The following is a 24,198-nucleotide window of genomic DNA, read 5'->3' as shown; positions in this document are numbered from 1 at the left end:
AGAATGTAGTTTAATGTTACTAGGAACATAAGATTTGTTTTGTATTTTTTGTGTTTTAGTATTAAGTTGACGCTTTCAAAAATAGTCATTTTTGCCTAACATACCATGCATACAGGATACGGTACAAAATGCCAATTTTAGTATGATATTTTTTATATTTTTGATCACTTTATAGCCATTTGTATTATTTATCCTGATATTTCAAGTTGCTCTTGAGTCAAGTAATAAGAAAAACTACTTTCTAATCCTCTGTATGGATTTTTAAGGGGTCAAAAATGCACTTCCTGGCAACGATGCACATGCAAAGTACAGGTTATGGGGTCAAATTTTCAGAATGCTCCCAATTATGTCAAGTAATATATCAAATTACTCGTATGGTCATGAGGATTCCAAAATGTATAGTTTGTTATGTGTCAGACCTTTCAGGAGGGCGCTATGACTAAAAATGTTCATAGGTCAACGACCTTTTGAAAGTATCAAAACACAAAAATATAAAACAAATCTTATGTTCCTAGTAACATAAGACTACATTCTTTCAGATGCAAAAGACTAGAAATTCATATCTGGTGTACACCTAAAGTTATTAGGTGTCAAAATTTGCCGATTTTAAGCGCCATTTGTGGCTGAACCACTTTAGGGGGCCTAAAATTCTGTAGGGGGTCTAGAAATTTCTTTTTTGAATTGCTCATAGACATTGGCACATGGTTAATCCATTCTGAACATAATTAGGACCTATAAGTGCACTGTGGCATTATCATGGGTCCTTCAAAATCAAAGATAATTTGATTGAACAGTATGAACTGCTGATTTTGACCCCCTCTGAAATCCCAACGAAATTCCGAAATCAATCTTTTTTGGCATTAGGCATTTCAGACACAGCCAGTGAGTGACCACATTCAAAAAGAGGGTCACAACTGATTTAATTAAGAAGAAAATGACTCTCAAAGAGAGCGCTTTGTCATTTGGACACCTTAAATTCCCAATTTTGGTCAAGGTCGCCAAACTTTGATGGCCCGCCATTCGAAACTAAATTGAATTTGAATTTTTTCTTGTGACCTCACCTAGGGGTCCATGAAAGGTACCCCTGAGCCAAAGGAGAGCATAATCCAAGAGGGTGGGTGTACACTCAGTCTGTTTTGACATGGACTGAGCCATATGTCATTAATATAAAATTTTAAAAAAAATTATAAAGAAAAAACTAAGTTTGGGAACATTTTTCAGACATGACACCACTGCGAAGAAAGGGTTAAGCTTAAGGCATTCACACTTGTCCTATGCTTAGATACAGTCAACTTTTGTCCACTGCCTTAGCCGCTTTGAAAAGAAAACCCTTTAGATCTGTTTGATAGAGCTATTTTGGCATTATTTTAACATGTTCATCTATCAGGGACACAGTTCTTCAACCCCTATACATTTGTACATTCATTGAATGACCTTTGAAAATTTGGGTAGGAAAACTCATACTCTGCAACTCGAGGTAAAATTTTGCACAATGATTGTTTAATTGAGGCTATTGAACTATGCCATTGGAATGAGACCATTGTAGTCCATAGTGAAGGACTTGATTCAGAATGAATTGAAATCTGGGTCAATCACATGAACTAAAGTGTAGTTTCTTTATATAAAAGCTTTTTTCTTTCTTTCTTTCTTAGTTCTCCATTCTTCTTTTGCTATTACCCTGCAGTCAATTTCTCTGCATAAAATGTTCAGAATATTTGAAAAACCCCACCTTTATTGGGCCGACTTGATCCCTCTACTCCCCCTGTTACTCCCACTTTGTGGGACATATCATAAATTTGGGGTGATCCACAGCCATATGCAGCATAGTTTATATATGGCTCTGACCATAGATAGTGAAGGAGCTGCTGCTCTGACCAGCACTGACCAAATTTACAATATTTGGTAATCATGGTAATTGAGATGGCTGTCCATTACAGGACTGAATGGTTCAGATGGTAGATCACTGGCTGGACTCATATTCCAGTGATCGGGTTAAAATCCTACTTTAGCCAAAATTTCTTTGCTTCCTTAGTTCCTTGTTTTCAAATCAATGCAAGTTACATGTAAGCATGCATGTACTTACAACTTCATTAATGATCATGTTAGCATTTTCTTCAGATAAAGCTGCTTTATCTGTTTTACATTATACAAACACTTGTATACAAACCTAATATCGATTACATTTGAAGATGGTCAGCATTTTAAGTAAATAGCACATTTAGATGAAATCTCATTTTCTATAATTGATTTAATTTAAACTTTTGTAAAGATTGATATTTTACAAAAGCTTGTTTCTTCAATGATAATTTTCTCAAATGCTGAGTATGCAATCTACAACTAGCATAGCAGATTAATATACTTATAATAATTTGAAATTCTCGGTCAAAGGCTGATATGTTACAGTTTTCCTACAATATGGCAGGTTTAAAAAAATATGAATGAACCAAAATTTCAGAATAATTTCAAAAATAATTAAGAATCTAATTTACAAGGTTCAACAACCATGAATACAATCTCCCATGATACAAATTCCTCTAGGATACCATCACATTGGAATCAAATGTTGCATGCAGCTCCCTCGCATCACATTTGAATAAAAATGTTGCACATAGCTTGCAGACATTTCCTGTAATGGGCTACTCCATTTAAAATCCACACTACCCCTGTGCAAGATTGTGGAAATATCTTCCACAGGGGGAGTATGAATTTCATATGGAATGAGCATATTAGGCAGCTCCATTTTAATTTCATACACCCTCTGAGAAAGATTCAACCTGAATCTTCCACTGAGGGAGGGCGAGTTAGGGGAGCTACTAATGTGTTCATTCCATTTGAAATGCATACTCCCCCTGTGGCAGATATTTCCAAAATCTTCCACAGGGGTAGTGTGGATTTTAAATAGAATAGCCTAATTGCCAGAAAATGGAGACAGTTTGCATGTTACAAGTAATTGACACAATCATACCTGACAGCTTCAAAATAGCTGACGGCAATTTACAGGCAATCAGCTTCTCAATGATAGAAGTCATTATATACAGCTATTCTCACAATTCTTGAAAAAATACTCACTGGGATAGTAAGTTGTAGTTATAAAGCGTAACTTCACGTTATCCCAGTTGAAAGCCAAAATGACTCCACTGTATTTCTATTTCTATGTTCAATTCACAATTTGATCCAAAATATCTAGGTGTTAACAAATAAATTATCAACGTTTTAAATTATTCGATGTGACATATTTTTCTATTAATTCTAATGTCACAGACAGAAACAATTCCTCTATACTGTTGCAGTCAACAAACCCTTAAATTACAATTTCATAAGTGTGATAAAATAAACTGGGCATTCAAATTAAAATAATTATTTTATAAACACTCCATTTCCCTGAAACCACTACCAAAATGTTTTGGAGCTGTGATTATTTACAAAGTTGCTCCGACAATTGAAGAGAAGAGAAACTATATTATGTTGGGTTTTGTGTTGTACCAATGTTCCAGGCATCCAATTCACCTTTTGATCTAGGCAAAAATGCATGTAATTATTTGCCAAATGCAAGAAGAATATATAAGCTTGGTAGAAGAAATAGTGTATAAAGTGGTTTTTATATCCGGCAAAATGTAATTAAAATGATTTTGGAATGAGTACTACATCTATGACAAACTAAAAAATACTGATATTATCAGTTGATACTCGGTTTAATAGATGGTAGACAGAGATAGATAATATTAGGGTGTTACACATACAAATAACATGCTGATAATGTCTACCAGGCTAAATCTATACACACCAGGTGAAAACCATTAGTGTTGAATTGCAATGATTCAATAGATTACCAGTCATACAAATCATGCTAAAATTGAATTATGATTCTTGATAGACTATGGGCCATGAAGAATATCTGTATGATGATATAGTATTTTCCCACAAAAATATCATCTTTACTGCCCCCCCCCCCTCCCCTTTGGAATTTGTGTCAACTGATTTGTGTTTAGCCCAACTTAATCTGAGTGGTATTGGAGCTCAAGCTATAAAATCATTTACATGATAATACTTTTCCATATACTAATTTGCTTAATCAACTCATTTTAAACAAACATGTTTACACACTTTTGGGGGATTTATTTCTGTTTAGATGATTGTAGGCAACCCATCAAATTTACAGCCATAATGTACTGAATTTGGTTAATGTTTTTGCTAACCTGATTTTTGGCATATTTCTACTAAGCAACTTATTATGGAACTATCGCAAAGAAGCAATCTTAAAACAAAGCAAGTCTTCAGCCATCTCCGACACCTCCGTACCATAGATGAAAAAGCCAACCATCACCTTATTACGCTCAATGCCATCTGCAAAATAACACCACTCCTAAAGGACTACAAATAAAAGTGAATCCTTGTGTTACGCAACCTTCTCCACTACTTGAAGAACAATGGAATCTTATTCTTAAGAAAACACTACTCGAAATAAATACAACAGTTCTCTCTATCTTGCCAAATGCACTTTCTATAACAACAAGATTGTGGACTGTGGCAATGACTTCAAGACTATGTTCTCAATCATCGGTGACATCCTTCACAATAAGCAACCTTCTAAGTTTCCTGATCATGACTGTCCAGGTGTCTTAGTAAACCAATTTGCGGACTTCTTCATGTCTAAGATTGTGACTATCAGATCTAATTTACCATCTGGTGGGTCAGATGCTGCAAATTCCAATCAGCTGCAGAGGAACTTACTGTGGAACAATTTCACCACTGTGTCTGAAGCTCACGTTAAGGAGATAATTATCAAATCTCCATGTCCTTCTTGTCTGCTTGACCCTCTCCCTTCTTGGTTGGTCAAGCAACAGTTGGATGCTCTTATGCCAGCAATAACATCCATCATAAACATGTCCTTAGAGGAAGGTGTGGTCCCAGATCCTCTGAAATCTGCTATCGTTATACCTTTGCTCAAGAAACACAATCTGGACCACAATATACTTAAACACTACCGTCCTGTGAGTAACCTTCCTTACATTTCCAAAGTGCTTGAGCGTGAAGTTGCAAAACAGTTGACTGATCATATGTCCAAACACCACCTTCACGAGCCCCTTCAGTCAGCATACAAACAGTTTCACAGCACAGAAACAGCTTTGATTAAGGTCCACAATGATATCTTATGGGCTATGGAAATGCAAGGTGTCACCATACTTCTGCTGCTCGATCTCAGTAGTGCATTCGACACCATTGACCATATGGTGTTACTCACAAGACTCCAAGACATCCTCGGAATCAATAATGTTCCTTTTGACTGGTTCAAGTCATATTTGTCAAATAGGACGCAACGCGTGTGCATTAATGGAACTTTCTCCAACCTACAGTTCCTCCGCTATGGTGTGCCACAGGGGTCGGTACTCGGACCGCTCCTATTTTTAATTTACATTCTCCCCATTGGCTCGGTCATTCGCAGTATGGCATGAAACTACACATATACGCTGACGACACTCAGATATATGTTTCCATCTGTCCTACATCAGCTGACGGTGTGAAGAGTGCTGTGGCAACACTTGAGCAATGTGTTAACGAGGTTCAGACATGGATGTCTCATAATTTCTTGAAACTCAATGCCGAAAAAACCGAAGTCATTGTGTTTGGATTCCACGCTCAGCTTGCCAAGTTCAATCTTTCATCTGTGAATATCGCTGGCATTGATATCCCTGTTCTGGGTAATCCCGTAAAGAACCTGGGGTCATGTTTGACCGCAGCATGACTATGTCTCAAGCAGGTGGCTAATATTGCAAAATCTGCCAATTTCCAGCTGATTAACATTGGACGTGCTCGTAAAATGCTAACCACCGAATCTACCAAACTTGCCATTCATACTCTTGTCACCTCAAGACTCGACTATTGTAATAGTTTACTTGTCGGCATCAGCGAAACGCTTTTCAAGCGCCTTCAAAATATCCAGCGCATTGCTGCACGCCTAATTACCAGGAAACGCAAGTATGACTCCATCACAAATGATCTCATTGACATGCACTGGTTACCCATTAAGCAACGAGTTGATTTTAAAATCCTGGTCCTCGTTTACAACTCTTCTCACAAACAAACTCCGGATTACATTTCTGATATGCTTCATGAACAAACTGGTCGTGAGACGCCTTCGCTCCACAACATCAACAACACTTTTCATTGAACAAAGAACTCAACATTCAACATTCATGGACAGGTCTTTCTCTTGCTATGGACCCCGCATCTGGAACAAACTGCCCAAACACATCAGAAATGCAGAATCCATTGTCATTTTTAAGAAACTGGTTAAACATCACCTGTTTGGAATTGCGATAAGCATTAACTTTCTTTGTAATTGTGTATATTTTGAATTGATATTATGTATGTATTTCTTTTCATTTGTTTGCATATGATGTTCTTTGTATGTGTCCAGCGCCTTAGTGCAAGTTTTCTTGGTTTTAGGCGCTATATAAGTTTCAGGGATTGATTGATTGATTGAAACGGAAAACGAACTCTTGGCGCTCTTACATGAACATGTGTCTGAGGTTATTCATAACAATGCTAAGAATATTGAAGATACAGAAAATGAACTATGGAGTATAACTGACAACGATGATTTTGAAGAATTCCTGTACATATCCGAGTTCTCTGCATTGAGATTATGGAAAGAGCTGGCCTATCGTCGTCAAAAGAAACTATCTGGCTACAGTGATTCCAACCTGCAACCTTCACATCTACAACATCCAGATGAAGAAGGAATGATCAACGACACCAAGGAACCCCTACAAAGAGGCAAGTCACCAAGTAGGCCTACATCGACCTACGGACAGCGAACACAAGATAGTGTACCCAATCTGAAGAAGGATATTATTCTACCGCTACTCCTTTACATGAACGAGGGATAATAATTTAACCACGCATGCCCTAGAGATGAGAATTACCAACGCCATGAGTCATCAACTAGATCTTCTCCAAACGACAAGACAGTTTCTGTTATTACTGGTGAGTCAGTGTGCATCCCGATATCGGCTCCCAATGAACTTGATAATGTTATACCCACTTCTGAACCTTTTGATATTGAACAATTATCTAATCGGACTCCAACACAGAAGAACAGTAGGCCCAATCATTATAATTCACCATCGACTCGTTCAAGTAATCGTAAGCCTAGAAACCGTAGATTTGTACGCCGTGACAAATCTCCAAACCACGCACAAACTGTTGTTAACTTATCTGATAATACATTAACAGAAAGTGAAACCAAACTTCTATCGAAAGGTCTAGGCTTTTGTCCCAAACCTCAAAATCTTGATAAAATGCAGCTTCTTGAAGACATGGATTCTTTCTATAGGCGCTTAAGACTACGCAATCATTTCTTCGATGATTCAATGCTAGTGATACCTCTGACAATGAGTCAGACCTCTTCCTTCTCACAAATTCAAGAAGAAATCTTCTTGGCAGCCTAAGTCTCGTGATCCCACTTTAGAATGTTTCATCAAGGCTGTTGACAATGAAATTGAAACATTCAAAGAAACTCGCGACGTTCGTGACACTCTTTCCAAACATGAACGCTTAACCCTCGAATCATTGCAGAAAAGGGAAGACATTATCATCAAAGAAGCTGACAAGGGTTCGCAGTGGTAGTCATGAACAAATCAGACTACATTGATAAAGCCATGGAACATCTCTCTGATACCAATTTCTACAACAAACTTGATCATGACCCTACATCAGAAATTACTGAAAAGGTAACCGATACCATTCATAGTCTCTCGGAAAATGGTTGTATTGATGACGACACTTATGAATACTTAATTCCTGAGCACCCGACTGCCCTTCCTAAAATCCATAAGCCGGGTAATCCCATAAGACCAGTGGTTTCCACCAACAACCATCCAACTGAAAAATGCTCTGAATTTTTAGATTTTCACTTATAACCTCTTGCCCAAGGATTACCTTCTTATGTCAAGGATACCACCGACTTCCTCAATAAACTTGACAGCTTGAAGGACATTCCTAATGATAGTATTTTGGTTTCACTTGATGTTAAAGGCCTATACACTAACATCCCTCATGATGACGGCATTACGGCATGTAAAGAAGCTCTAGATAACCGTACCAACAAGACACCGTCCACAGATGATCTTATAAACCTACTTGAACTTACTCTAAAATCAAACAACTTTGTATTCAACGATGAACATTATCTACAGACTTCTGGCACAGCTATGGGGGCCAAGTTCTCTCCTTCTTATGCCAACATTTTCATGGGATGGCATGAAGGAACTCTTCTCAACACGTCTGCGCTTAAACCACTTGTATGGTATCGCTACATCGATGACATTTTCATGATATGGACTCATTCCAAAGACGAACTTGAACAATTTATTAATCATGCCAACCATATCCACCCATCAATCAAGTTCACCAGTGATTATTCACCTTCTCAAGTTAACTTCCTGGATGTTGTTGTTAAATTATCAGAGGGACAGATCCACACTGATTTATACAGCAAACCCACAGACAAGCATACCTATCTGTTACCCACAAGCTGTCACCCTAGGCATTGCACTCGTAATATCCCTTACAGTCTCGCTCTACGGCTACGTCGCATTTGCTCAGATGAAAGTGCTTTCCAGCACCAAGCTGAAACCCTTAAACAACAGCTTATAAATCGTGGTTACCAGGAAGACAACATTACTAACCAAATCACAAAAGCTGCTTCAACCACGCGCTAGAATTCCCTTAAATACAAAATCAAATCAAAATCAAAACGTGACCCCCTCGTGGTTACATATCACCCCAGACTCCCACATTTGTCAGAGATCATCAGGAAACACTGGCACATGATCGAGACTAACCCTCGTTTACACAAAGCCCTTCCCGAAGTTCCCCTCATTTCATACAAGAGACCATCCAACCTGAGAACACACCTTGTTAAGGCCAAAGTTCACACAAATTCCAATATAGATCCCAAGACTGATAATGGCTGCAAACCTTGTCAGAAACCACGATGCAAAAACTGCGCCTATATGCAAGTCACCAGCACTTTCAGTAACAAAAATCGGAGCAAATGCTACACCGTAAGACAAGAAGTCACTTGCAGTACCAATAATGTTGTTTATCTCATTGAATGCGCCAAATGCAACATTCAGTATGTGGGTGAAACTGGTAACAATATAAGAGAAAGAATGCGTAACCACAGATGTACCATCAAGCACCACGCCAAACACGTAGACAAGCCAGTCGCCGTGCACTTTTCCCTTCCAGATCATAGCATCGATGATGTCAAAGTCACGGTCATTGAAGCTCTTGGTCGCCAATCCAAATTTAGACGTCAGCAGCGCGAGAAATTCTGGATCAACAAATTTCATTCCCTTCAACCCGAAGGCCTTAATCTTATTGAATAGGTCCCCCCTCTTTTTCACGCTGCGTTTTATAGATGCGCCTTCACACTGCGTTGTTTTTAAGTCGCGATCTTTTCATGCTTGTTTTTTACGCTACGCATTAATTTTCTTGCTTGTTTTTTAGATTGTTTTCTTGTGTCATTTCATATGTAATAAAGCCTGATGAAGGTACGCCCAGTACCGAAAATTTGCTGTACAACTGTTTCCCGTCTTCGTTTGTTTTATTTTATATATTAAATGTTAACACATGTCCCAACTTACAATATAATAAACTAAATGCATTGTCTTTGAAGGACAACAGAACCATTTCAACATAATGCCTTCCTAAAGAATAACAAAATTAAAATTTTATTAATAAACAAAATAAATGAATAAACATACAAGCAAACAAACAAATGCTGATCATTGTAAACTGGAATTTTTCATTACTCCAAATATGTGACAAATAAAAGTTTTAATCTTAGCAAAACATTATCTTCCACACTTTTTGTGCTCTTTCTCTGCTTGTGTGAAAGTCACTTAGTACATACATATAAGTCTAAAGAAACATTACACTATTTTCTTACTATTTCTATGCTTGGAGCAACTTAAACTCACATAAAACAGATCATTCAGTATATAAATATGTAGATGTAGAAAATTTGAGATTAGAGAAATATGTTTGGAATCATTGCAGTGAGAAAAATTAATGACACAAAATTACCACTTTTACACAATATTAAAGTTGCCTCATACTAGAGCCTAGAAATATATTGCTCTTCCCTGCACAGGGAGTCCTGGGTTATATTGAAACTGATATTCTTTCCTGAACCTGGTGAAATCTGAGATTTTGCCGTGTTAATTGGCCGAGGGCAGGAAGATGTAGCATCAAGAGGTGGATGGATGTGTTCAGTTTATGGAAAAGAATTGCTTTTACATTTGTTCTTGAGAGAATAAGACAGTATTAAATTTAGATAAAACTATGTTTTGACAAAACATTGCACCTACATGAAGCCATAATTCCCATTACTATATATACAAATTATTTCATTTGCAAAGGATACTCGTCAAAAAACAACAACAAAAAGCAATTAAACAAAAAATAGAAACCATTACATTAATAAATACTCCCAAATCAAAATAAATATATTTAAGTGTTCTCACTTCTCATAAATTGTTTTTTTTTCAACTCAGTGTCAATTTCTATCAACCTACAAAGACAAACACTCAGTGAATCCAGTGAATTAATAGATTAGAATCAAAGAGCAAACTTTATTCAAACTTGACTTTTCCTTTCCTTCTGATGCTTTTTCATTTCTGTTTCTCCAAACCCTCAACTCCCTCCCTCTTCTCTCTTCCTCAACCCCTTCCATTTCCCCTTATTTTCTTCTTCATTTACTCTCCTTTACCCTTGTCTCCTTGCCTTTGGTCTCTTTGCCTCTCCTCTCCCTTCTTTCATTTGCATCCTTTCCCATTTCCTTTCCCTATCCCCACAGGCTTTTCCAATTTCTTTTCTCATTCCCATTCCCATAGCATCTACATTCTTTGTTTCCCTGACCATTTCCTTTCCTTTCTTTACCCTCATTCCCATTTTTCCTATCTCCTTTCCCATTCCCTTCCCCATTATTTCTCTCCCTTTCCTTCCTTTTCATCCCAATTGTGCAAAATGAATCATAGCAAACAATATAGCTGTCAGTCAGATTTTGATAACTAATGACACCAATTACTCAGTAATAAGTAACACATGTGAGGGAATCCCCAAAACCATACACTAGTTATCACCATAATTACCCAATTAATTTAATGAAGTAATGAGAAACACTTGCCTCATGACCCTATGTAAGGTCAGTGATGTGAAATGATGGACTTTCGATTATCCTTGCCTTGGAGTTAAAATTTTGTATCTTAGGGTGAAAGTAAGAGATTTGCAATGGTCACTACTCTGACCAAAGTCAAATATACTGAACACCGAGTTATGGTTATTACCATTCCTAACTTGCTTGTGAGCTAAGTTTCCTTACATCCCTTGCATAATGTTGCAACGTTGATAACTTTTTATGTTTGGTTTCTTGTGTTTTTATTGTTTTTGCTCCCATATTTTTGTCTGTATTTCATTTTCATTAACAAAATAAGCAAGGCAAAACAATCATCATCTCCATCTCCTTATCAACATCTCATATCATGACAAATTGACAACCATTGTAACTGTCACTATCTTCACAATCATTATTGTCATTATTATAACCATTATCATCTACACCATCATTATTATCATCATCATCACATCACATCGTCATCTCATTCATCATCATCACATTGTCATGCATCACCATCACCACCAACACCACTGTAACATCATCAACATAAAATGTATCATATTTATCACCATCAGCATCCTCATCGTCACCATTGCTACCATCATCATCTCTATCCTCTTCCTGCTCCTCTACATCATCAACCACTAGACTAAAATTATTTTTTCATATTTTGAGAAAGTTCTCCACAACCATTAAAATATTTTAAACATCCCTGCCACTATCTTCAGCCATCATTTTCATCATTGCAATCAACATATCACCACATCATCATCATCACCATCTCATTATCAACATCTCCGCCAACATCACTGTCACTATCTTCACAATCACAGTTTCCTCATTGTAAATTATTGTCTTCCTCATCATCATGCTTTTATCATCATCATCAATGATGATTCATCATCATCATCATCATCATCATCATCATCATCATCATCACATCATCATGTATCATCATCACCACCACAACTTCTGCAACATCATCAACATAAATTTTGTCATCTTCATCACCCAACAGCATCCTCATCCTCATCATTATTACCACCATCATCGCAATCCTCGTCCTGCTCCACAATATCATCATCAAGCAACCACAACAAGTCCAATGAAAACAACTTCTACTTTCAAATTTTTCAAGCTAAAACATTCATCACAACCATTAGACCCATTTTTAAATGAACGGCCAGCCATGCAGCTCAGCAAGCCCTACATCTCACTCATCTAATCAAGCCAGCAGATCAGCCAATTTAGTCTCTGCTGGCTGTAGCCAGCTAGTTTCTAATTTCAACCGGGGATAGCACATCCTCACGTTACCTCATCACTACATTCCATCTGTGTGAACCTAAACCCAAGGAATTCTTCATGATGGGCTTTCATCTATACATAGGGGTTGGGTCCCGTATTTTTATACACAACCAAATGCCACTACAAGTTAGGAACCACATTTTTGTCTTGTAATTTATTAAAATTATTTTCAAATATCTCATTATTTGTATAAACATTATAATTCCTGCTATTTTAAGTCCCGGGGGGATCACTCAAATAAATTATGGCAGTGTACGCATGCGTGACCAATTTTTTTTCAAACACCCCTAAACGAGTTTTACCCTACCAGCAAATTTAGCCCCTTAATAAGGTAATTTAATCTAGAATGTACCCCCTAATACGTTTTTGGCTAGTAAAAATGCAACAAATGTACCCTTTTTGGAGTCGTAATGTACCAAAAATTTGAAAAATACCCTAAACAGTTTCAGAAAACTACCCTAATTCTTGAAAATCAGTGTTTTATAGACCCTAAATGCATCACACGCGTAACTTGACTTGCCTAAAAAAAACGCCCCTTTTTACTTGTTTTTTGGTCACGTATGCGTACAGACCATTTATGTGAGTGGCCCCCTGGGTTTTAAGTTTGCTTCATTTCTACTTTAATTTTTGTCTATGTTACAAGCTAAAACAGTTTGTTTCTAATCTACATGTATGAAGGGAGTATTGAAATCCAGTTTGATGGACTTCAAGCCATGGTGGTGCAAAATATGCCAAATTTAGAGAGAAAATATCCTTCTTTAGTTTGTTCTTTTTCAGTTGGTATTTACTTCCAACTTTAATTTTTGTCTGAGTTACTTAAGGTGGCTGTGTACTCTCAGACATGCATGTAGCAAAAGTGCAATAACTTTGTAATTATTCGCTATAAGACATATAAAAGTATACATTTTATGAAGGCAAGACATCAATAAATCTTAATATAAATACAGATTTGGGTAAAAACAACAATTCTGAAGAAAATCACAAAAAAGTGAGTTTTTGGCCATATTTGTTAGGTACATCATAACAAAAAAACACTCTTTCCAAAATATTTTATTTTGTTTTAAGCTCAATCTTGAGGCTCCATTCCAAAAACGGTTTTTTTTTATTTTTTTGATATTGGCCTTATTTTTTGAGACATTGACCATATAAGGCATCAAATTGAACTTTTAAAATTCATAAACGCTTATTTGCACAAAGTGATGCCTAAAATCGGAAATAGACCAAAATATAAAAAAATGAGAAAACCGCTTCTTGAGTCGATCATGCTTTTTACAATGATCATATTTGCTTACCTATAGATGCTGTATTTATTGAGTTATCGTGTACCTAAATCGTCATTTTACCGAGAAAATGAACATTGAAATAATGGCCGTTGAAGTTTAAAGTGGTCACATTTTGCACTTGGATCGGAGCTCACATGAGAATGCGGCATTTCTCGTTTTTCTACCTTACATGACATGAACATCGGGTAAATACACGGCCCCTTGAGAAGTTTGAGCAAAATCCATTCATAACTTGATATTTAAATCGGGGGAAAGAACTTGAAAAAACACACATTTTATCAGCTAAAACGGAGCCATTTGACCACTAGGTTTTTGTGAAATCAGTGCTTCCGTGGTGTTTCCATATTGATGCGCCACGCATGCAGATAAGCGTCGCGTATCATGTAGCGTGTTTGGGCGTTAACAAATTATGCGATGACATTTAACGCGATGCGTTGTTATTGCAGCGTGTACCCTGGCTGGTACAACAAAGATTTTCTTTCTTTTTCAATTTCAAACACGAGTGGAATAGTGAAATAAAATCCTTAAAATATTGCAGTTGGAGTTTACAAATCTGGATTTTCATTCCTTGTATTTATAAAAACATAACAAAGTATAAACATATCAAAAAAACTCAATTTCGCGAAAGAAACAATGTCTATAGTACACAGCCGCGTTAAACTGCTTTTAATAGCTACCAGCATATGAACGGATTGTTATTACAATCAAGTTTAATGGGCACGGCCAATGCAGAAAATGCCACATTTAGAGAGAAGAAAAAAATGTCCAACTCTAGAACTATTTCTCACTGCAAACCCATCAATATCATAGGCGAGATCCCGGGGATGGGGGATTTATCCCCCAATATTTTGCCAGGGGGGATGGTCCATACAATCATCCCCCCAATGTTGACGCCTGATAATGGGTTTCTGACCAAATTAACCTCATATTTGCCCATTTTAGCCCCAAAAGTGCAAATTTTTGCGCATTTAATCTACTTTTACACCATATTTCATCAGTTTAGCTTCAAAATAGCAAAAATTTTCGCGCGCTTTGCGCGCATTTATATTATAAACTAATTCTGTCGCCAAAGGGTGCTGGATTGACTATACTTCAAGATTTTTTTCCAACTTCATCCCCCCCAATGTCAAAAAGAAATCTACGCCACTGATCAATATGCTAGGTTCCTACAGAATGTTAAGACTGTCACCATCTTCATGGTTTAGGAGGTGTAATTGCTGCAAGTATGCCCCAGCATGAAGGTGCATACCTTACACACTTCATTAGGGAACTAATAGAACATAGCTAATTGGAATGTTTGATTTTTCACATGTGTCAAACAAATCACATAAATACAAATCAGAGAAAGTTCAAAATACCAATATGTAGCAGAAAGTGCAATTATTATAGAGGGCAGTATACAACTTATACCAATGGGCACTTACATTACCAATCAATGTAGGCATACATACTTTTAAATACACTGGCACAGTTCAGATGCAAAAATTGATACATTAATTTTTCTCAATTTGACAAATATAGGCAAATATAATTTGCAAAATCTAATGAACATAAAACAAAAATAGATGCTGGTTTAAAAAAAAACCATTGGATTGTTTTAAAGTAAGGTATCATTTTAAAGCTTAAATTATGTGTAGATGTTGGTGGTCTTAATGCAAAAATGTTTGAAAATGGCCTATATCACATTTTAAATCTGAACTATGCAGTTGCATACCTTAAAATACCCTTTAAGGTTGTTTCTTTCTTGTTTTTCAGATGTGAAAATAGCAGACAGATAACTTTAGGCAACAAACTACAATAGATGTCTGTGACTGGACTAAGCTAAAACACTGTTTGCTCTATTAAGAAGTTGAATTAAATATCAATTAGGTCGCTAGTGGATAAAATATACTACTTTTTGATTATTTCGGTTCAAATTTACAGTAAATATGTCCAATTCTGGAAAAAATGGCAAATTTTGCTAAACAACAAGAAGAATCTGCACATTTTCCATATTTTTTAAACAAATTTGAAACAACACTATGGAAAAAACATCTCTGAACTAGTTTTCTGAAAAATGTGACCCAAAGTTATACCCAAAAGCCTAAAAATGCACTTCCAACTACTGCAAAAAAAACTCTCCCCCCATCACATCACTACCAAGCCAGGTACATTACATAATGCTTTATGTGACAGAGAATTAGGTAAAATGCTTTACTGCTCACATATGTGTAGACTAGCTATTGGCTGAAAAATTATTTAATTGCCTCTCAACCATAACCAACTCTAAAAAATTAAGTAAAAAAATAGAGTACTCACCTGATTCACTTGTTTCTCAAAGTCTCTGAGTTGTACTAGTGCCTCATCCTCTGTATCTGGTAACCGCATCATTCTTGCCCTGTCTCCATGGTAACCATCATCAGCTCCTCCTCCTGACTGATCAGAGTCTCTAGAAGGTGGACGCCCTTTCATGGGTCTCCTTTGATCCCGAGGTGACTGAGATGCCATTTGATGCTGTGCCATCTGTGGTCTGATTGGACTCTGTTCTACGGGCCGTCTGGTTGGAGATCCTTTATGTCGTTCAGATGATGGTACTCTTCCTGGAGACCTGCCTGTGTCCCTTGGTGATGCATCTCTGGAAGAAGTGCTCCCTTTGTCCCTTCCTGTATCCCATCCAGGTTGACCCTGTAAAGGTGGTGCTGACATCTGTTGTTGCACATTCTGCGGTCTGATCATATCTTCATCTACATCTCTTGGTCGTTGTCTTTCAGATGATGGTACTCTTCCTGGAGACCTGCCTGTGTCTCTTGGTGATGCATCTCTTGAAGAGGTGCTCCCTCTGTCCCTGCCTGTATCCCATCCAGCTCGTCCCTGTAAAGGTGGTGCCGACATCTGTTGTTGCACATTCTGTGGTCTGATTATACCTTCATCTGCACCTCTTGGTGGTGCACCTCTCTGTTTGTCAGTGGAATAGGGTCTTGATGAACGGGGAGATTGTTGGGGATAATCCCTACGAGATCCTCTCTTAGGGTCCCATTGATCAGAGCTTCCTGATGAAGTACGGTCTGAGCCTCTTGTTGGGTCCCACTGATCTGATCCACCTGAAGAGGGTCGTCCGATGCTATGCCGCGGATCCCATTGATCAGACCCTCCAGAAGACGTTTTTCCAGGGCTTCTTCTTGGGTCCAATTGGTCCGATCCACCAGAAGATGGTCTTCCTGTACTTCTTCTGGGGTCCCATTTGCCAGACCCTCCAGATGGTGGTCCTCCAGTACTTCTTTTTGGGTCCGATTGGCCAGACCCTCCCGACGGTGGCCCTCCAGTACTTCTTCTTGGGTCCCATTGATCAGAACCTACATAAGATGGTTGTCCAGTGTTTCTACTTGGATCCCACTGACCAGAACCACCTGATGATGGTGGTCCACGCTGTCCAGTTGGATCCCATTGTTCATAATCTCTATATGGCGGTCTTCCTGCCATTTGGTTTTGTGCAACCTGTGATCTTATTGGACTCCCACCAGCTGCTGCCATCGCTGGATGTGCCATCTGGCGTTCAGCAGAACTTGGTCTTATTGGACTTCTATCACGGTGATCAACACCTCTTGATCTTTGTGGTGATGATGATGGATACCGTGAAGAGTGATCACCACGGCGACTGGATGGCGCAACAGCCTCTTCAACAGGCATTTGAATGGCTGTGACATCGTTCCAATCCATAGGAGCAGGATACATGCCACCCTGTGCATAATCTGTGATGAAAGCAGCATCAGGGCGACCCCAGAGTTTTTCAAGTTCACGCTTTTTTGCTTCGAGTTCGGCAAGTTTTTGGCTAATATGATTGGCTTGGGGTTGAAGCTCCTCTGGTATAAAACTGCGTGTTCCTTTTGGTACTCTGTGAGAGGAAAAATAAAACAGTTTTTTAATTTATAACTGAATCTGGCACTTTAAATTGTATGGCATAAATTGTCAACAAAAAATTCATTCTTTTTTACTTTTTACCATTGAAAACATGAAAGCAGGCAGTGATTTGCTATCGCCATATAAAATTTCTGAATATTATAAGTTCAATGACTCAAATCATACACTTTGTATCTGTGATATAAACTGAGCTCAAAAAGAAACTTATAATTTTTACAACTTAGGAATCACAAGGTCATATCTTAAAATACTGTCAATCAAAATGAACCAAAATTACACACAGGATTACCTTAAGGGCTGGGGTATGAACGTTTGGACAGTATTTATTTTGGGACATCAGAGCACATCAGACATATCAATTGCATTCTGAATACTGAAGAATGTCATTCTGATATCAAATAATTTTGATTTTTGAAATTCGCAATTTAATACACATTTTATGGCAAATCATTAAAATTGATATTTTTGATATTTAACAGTACTTAAAGTAAACTTTATAAATCTGATGATTTATACTTAAAGTGTATGTAGGTGGGATGAAAAGCCGACGATCAATTGAAAATAATTTTGACCTTTCGTATTGAAGATATGGATTTTTTTCCAAAAACACAAAAAAAAATTAGGTCTTTTGGGGAAAAAAATCCATATCTTCAATATGAAAGGTCAAAATTTTCAATTGACCGTCGGCTTTTCCTCCCTGCTACATACTTTTTAAGAATATATCATTAGATTTATATAATTTACTTTGAGGACTGTTATATATCAAAAATTTGAAAAATATCAACTTTTTATAATTTGTCATAAAATTTGTATTATATTGTGATTTTCAAAAAATGAAAATTATTTGATATCAGAAAGACATGCTTCGTATTCAGAATGCAATTCGATAGGTCCGAGGTGCTCTCATGTCCCACAAAAAATACTGTCGAAACGCAATAAACGCTCATTTTAGATCCCTTAATACTCTACTCAAAACACATGTCAGTAACCAAGCAGTTGTCCAACTGACACAACAGCAAAATGCACTGACATGGGACAGCTTCCTGGACTTCCTTCACTTTCACAGCCCAACATTTGGCACCCAGGACAAAAAATCTGTGAGCATGCACACAAGATCCTTGCACAGATGATAAAACGGTGCTGCTTTCTGTATTTCGTACACTTTTTTCATGAAACAGGGCTGGGCTGTGAATGTGGTCCAGGAAGCTGTCCCATGTCAGTGCATTTTGCTGTTGTGTCAGTTGGATAACTGCTTGGTTACTGACATGTGTTAAGAGTAGAGTATTGAAGTAAATCTGTGTGTAATTTTGGTTCAATTTGATGGACAGGATTTCAAGATATGACCTTGTGAAAAATTATAAGTTTCTTTTTGAGCTCAGTTTATTTTGTGTAGTATCATGTGTAATAGTACTGAGTTCCCATCAATTGGAAATCAATTATATCTCAAATGAAAATAAAAAATATTTAAAAAAAAGCATTCTGCATCAGATTTTGAACATCAGAGGAGCTCCGAGACAAACTTTAAAATCAACAGGCCTAACTTAACTGCTACCTTCTACAGAAGACTAACCTTACAATGGGGTCAGGTATTAAGGTACAGCTCTGAATAATGACCCGCATAACTTTTGACATTTAACCTTTGAACTTACCTTTCAGGAGACTGCAATGGAAGTGCGAGTCTGTCCAGCAGAGCTCTTCCCATTGACATTGCTTCTGCACAGTCTCTGACAAGGTTATCCTTTCTTGGTGTATATGCTTGTAATAGTTGCTCTGCTCTGACAGGGTCAGAGGTTGTGACCTGAGGGGCAAGGTCCAGGCATAGTTCATCCATATGGTTGATTAGCTGAAGAGAAAAGCATAAATGTATGCTATTAGGAATAAATGCTGCAAAAGGACCTTTTATTGGACAGACAATCTTGAGCTACTTTATTCAAGTCTTTGTAAGCTCTCCCAGTTATTTCAATTTTCTGGCTTCATATGGTAAACATCCATTTACTACTTCACCACTGTGCCCTCCTATTCTCCCAATAACTGGTAAGCCTTCCTCATCTTAATCCGTAGAATCTTTCTGCTATGACCAATGAGCATTGAGTATTTGGAGTCGCAACTGCGCAACTCAATCTGAGGACAGTGACGTCACAGTTGATTGTCACAGTTGAAGAAAAATGGTGCTGCCACATGGGTAGGCTACATCCGCAAAAGTAAGTGTATGAATATAGGCCTATGCTTAATTTTATAAAGCCCCAGATTTAGCCAACCTGTGTCAGTGTCATTTTTCTGCTTCAAATTGTGAGGCTAACCCTGTGTAAATTACACAGGTTACATATTGTGCTGTCCACACATTTTTGTATTGTCCTAGTATAAGAGTTTCATAGTAGTAGGTATGTCACAGTGGCTGCACAATAATTCTGCTACACTGTGCATGCAAGCATAACAGTGAATTGAAAAGGGCGCGCTTCAAATTTGGCCAATTTTAGAAAACATCCATGTCGATAAATGAATTTCTTCATATGCTTCATTTATCCAAATTGTTTAAATTTTTAATATATGATGTGTGAAGCCTTTCCGAGGCTAACATCGGGTCCTCCAAAATTAAAAATTGTTTTGTTTAAGAGCTACTGCCTGTTTTTATGGATTTTTGAAGATCGCTCATAAATCAGTAAATATAGGCCTATTGAAGTAAAGGAACTACCACCATTTAGCTGAAATACTAATCTTTTTTAGCATGTAAATTAATTCCGTTGACAACAAATGAAACACTTCCCTAAAACCAGTTGAAGCAAAACATTAATCAATGTTTTTTCAGGGAGTAATTTTCCAAACCACAATAGCTCTAAGCCATTGTGTGTGTCCAAGGCCATACTATTTTTGTATACGCGGTACAGTAAAATTGCTGTTCACTTTACCGATTGTCCTCCCATGTTAATCCAGATGACAAAATGTTAATTTAAAGTCTCATTGCAACTGAATTTTAATTTTTACTTTTCGGACTTGGCTTTGAGTAATGGTGACACATACCATGTTTACAGTAAAAATGAAAATTATATTCTAGACACCGTCAAAATGTCAAACTTTTTATTTTTTTTGTATTGTTTTTAAATAATTAACTACAGTTCATTTATTCAACCTCATAACAGGATCATACTTAAAAAAATTATGATGAATGAACAGACGTTCATTAAATATTGAAAAAAACCTAAAATTACTCATGCCTAATTTGCATAATAATAGCATAAATACATAATTAGCTGTAATTACCTAATTTGCATAATTAATTACTTTTTGTGTATTTTATTTTGTTATCAATTGAAAGAACGTTGTATACATATGTGTGCAAAAAACCCGCACCTTTATATCATGTACGGTTTTATATTGGCATCAATTTTGCATATTAATTGGCTGAACTTAGTCATTTTTTGAGATTTAATTTGTCTGCAGATTGGCCGAAATTGCTAAAATAGTATATTTGGTTAATGTATTATGATTATTCAATGATAGATTTTTTAATTTTGTTTTCTGTAACGAAGTCAGGAAACATAGGCATTTTTAAATTTTTACATGTGATATTTAAATTAACGCTGCTTTTTCAAGCAAGCGTCCAAATATACCTTCAAAATCTCGAAATGTGCCAATTTTGTCATTACAGCCATTTGTGGCAGGATTTCATTCCATCTACATGTACGAGCATCTTTAAATTGACACTACATCACAATGCATTGACCGATTTCAATTCTGTTTTTTGATTTTTGATGCTTTAATAAAGCTCAATAATGTAGGAACATTAAATAACGTGTTTCTGCTGCGATTATTTTTGAGGTGATATGCCTAATAGTAGGGCCTGTTATGATCTGTTGGAACTCTGTACACCATCTCAAAGTTTCCTTCCTCCCACTTCTCCACACCAGATGCAAAGCAAACTCTCAATACGTACCTTTTCTGCATTTTGTTGGAACATATGTGACACAGACAATCTTGAGGCCCTTTCTGCTACACTCATTTGGAATTGTCTCCAAGCCATCTCCAGTTTCCTGGCTCTCTCATGGTTAGGTTCTAGGTCATAGTGGAGGGATCGTCGTAATACTAGAGCTGCTTGTAAGAGTTGTTTACCATAGTCATAGGTGCCCTGAAATTTGAAAATATATTATGAATAAGATCATCTGGTGCAGGATTGCCTAAGTCATGCAAGTGTACCCCAACAATCCACTTGTTCATCTAACCATAACATACCCAAAAGCCACAAAAAGATATGATTGTAAATAGTTTTGATTGTAATTATTGTAATATAGGCCTACATAAGTTTGATTTTGTATGCATGTGTGTGAGGGTATGTATGTGTGATAAGGGTGTGGGAGAGTAAGGGTGAGAGGGATGAGATGAGAGCGTGGGGTGTGTGTGATTTGATTTGATTTGATTTACCTGTGTATATATGATTGTAAATAATTTTGATTGTAATTATTGTAATATAGGCCTACATAAGTTTGATTTTGTGTGCATGTGGGTGGGGGTATATATGTGTGTGATATGGGTGTGGGAGAGTAAGGGTGAGAGGGATGAGAGTGTGGGGGCGCTTGTTTTCACCTACAAACGTGGACTTTGAGTCCACACTTATGTAGTGAAAAACCATAAACTGCGAAACGTGGACGTCCACGGTCGTAGGACAGCGGCAGAGGGTGCTATACAGCATAACTTTGCATATGGGGTAGGGTCCTCGTTGTTCATCACCGATTAACAACTTGTGTCCGGCGTGTCTGCGTGGTTTACTTCGCTCAGGGAGCTAAAGCTGCACTCGCGAAGTAAACCACACAGACGACGCAAACGCATCATTGTTAATCAGTGATGAACAACGGAGAAACATGATTGAATCCCTAAATATGATGCACATATTCCGGCAAACATACCCCTATACCTCAACAAATTCAACTTACCTGAGCTGTACTTTCAAATTGACTGTGTTCTCTTCTCAGTTGTTCTGCCTCAGCTGCTGAGCTTCCAATGCTAATGTGTTCTGTCTCAATTACAATAATCAATTCCTGTAGCCATACTATTGCCTGTAATGGAAATAAAACAACAGTGAATTCTTCTCTTACAGTGTCACAGAGGCTATATCAAAATTCTCTTTACACACAGCTACTCACCGCATCATTTCTTCATTGAAACAAAAAGTGAAAATAATCACTTGATGCGGCTTTTGAGAAAATACTATTTTTCACCTTGGTAAGTTAGTGACAGTGTGCATTTCATCGGGTGCATTTTCAAATCGAGAGTGTTCGCTCAAAGCATTGGCATACACACGCACACATTTAAAGACACAGTATCTATACACGCATGACATGATGACACAGCTACCCCTTTACCCCTATGGCATTTACGTTACCGACTCACTTAGATGAAAAATAGTATACCATATATTCACTAATAAACGCCCCACCATTTTTTCAACCAAAATGTTTTAAAAATGCCGAAATTTCCATATTTCCATGCTATCTTGTGTAAGTAAGTTTACCACCATCTACACACGATAGGTAATTACCGAAAATGACATCGCAAACCTGGAAGTGAACCGAAAGTCATTCATCCTATGTTATGAACATCATTTCCATGTGACTTTTTACCTAACAATTTTTTCAGGAATTATGGTTGTAAAAAATACCTCTACACTCGGTTTCAGAGAAGAACGGCAGTCCCTTGCTCATGCAGATTGACACAATAGAATAATGAGCGACATACGCTGAGCTTTGTGTTCACTTCAAGGGCACCAATCTGCACCGACTAACGACTTGACGCACAATCAGCCAATCAGATTATCGGTCTGTTGCTATGATTGTCAGATGATTGATTCAGCCAATCAGAACCCTACTTCTGTGTTAATACGCTCTGTATGCTCTCAAAATGTACATAAGTGCCGTTCTTCTTGGACAAAAACTGTAATAAATGCCCCCTTTTGAAAATGTCACACCCAGAGGCATTTACCAGAGAATATACGGTATGCCTAATAATACAATCTTACCTGATCAGAGTCTTTCTCACAAGTTCTGAGTTGCAAAGTCTGTTCTAGTTTTAACCTCTTGACCTCTGCTAGTTCATTACAGTGGAACTTCCTGCCCTCTATCTCTGCCAATAATTTGTTGATGTGCTCTCTCCCTTTGGTAAAGTCTGGTGTGATGTCTTTACCCATCGTATTCTTGATGGGTACGGCCATCATGTCTAATGCGCTTAAACCTTGATGTTTGGCTCCGTCGGTAGAGGTAACTGTAACACAATTTACACATAGATATTTCAATGCTTTAAACATATTGGGCTATTCCAGGAGAAATCCATACACCCCCTATGGAAGATATGACCTTAATTGCCCACATAGGGAGTGTGAATTTCAAATGGAGTCACCCATTCAGGTAACTCTATTTGAAATTCACACTCCCTGTGTGGAAGATTACAGCCATGTCTTCCATAAGGGGTGTATGGATTTCAACTGCAATAGGCTACTAGAATGCCTCAACCAATAAAATCTTGATTCAAGTTGCTAAT

The 24,198-nt window shown here is 37.4% G+C and overlaps 1 protein-coding gene across 1 annotated transcript in view; it reads right to left on the bottom strand.

Moving 5' to 3' along the window:
* The window catches only part of LOC140167503 (triple functional domain protein-like), a 97,353-nt gene that overhangs the window by 34,380 nt on the left and 38,775 nt on the right, over nucleotides 1-24,198 (bottom strand). The window contains exons 13-17 of the mRNA XM_072190809.1: nucleotides 23,681-23,922; nucleotides 22,599-22,721; nucleotides 21,605-21,796; nucleotides 19,323-19,516; nucleotides 16,075-17,647 (exon numbers count right to left, since the gene is read on the bottom strand). Of these exons, the coding sequence (XP_072046910.1) occupies nucleotides 16,075-17,647; nucleotides 19,323-19,516; nucleotides 21,605-21,796; nucleotides 22,599-22,721; nucleotides 23,681-23,922 (2,324 nt within the window). The remainder of the gene's footprint in view (nucleotides 1-16,074; nucleotides 17,648-19,322; nucleotides 19,517-21,604; nucleotides 21,797-22,598; nucleotides 22,722-23,680; nucleotides 23,923-24,198) is intronic.

This window comes from Amphiura filiformis, chromosome 13 (genome assembly GCF_039555335.1).
Source record: "Amphiura filiformis chromosome 13, Afil_fr2py, whole genome shotgun sequence".
NCBI classification, from domain to species: Eukaryota; Metazoa; Echinodermata; class Ophiuroidea; order Amphilepidida; family Amphiuridae; genus Amphiura; species Amphiura filiformis.
Note: the sequence above shows the minus strand (reverse complement) of the source record. Positions and strands in the feature narration are given on the sequence as shown.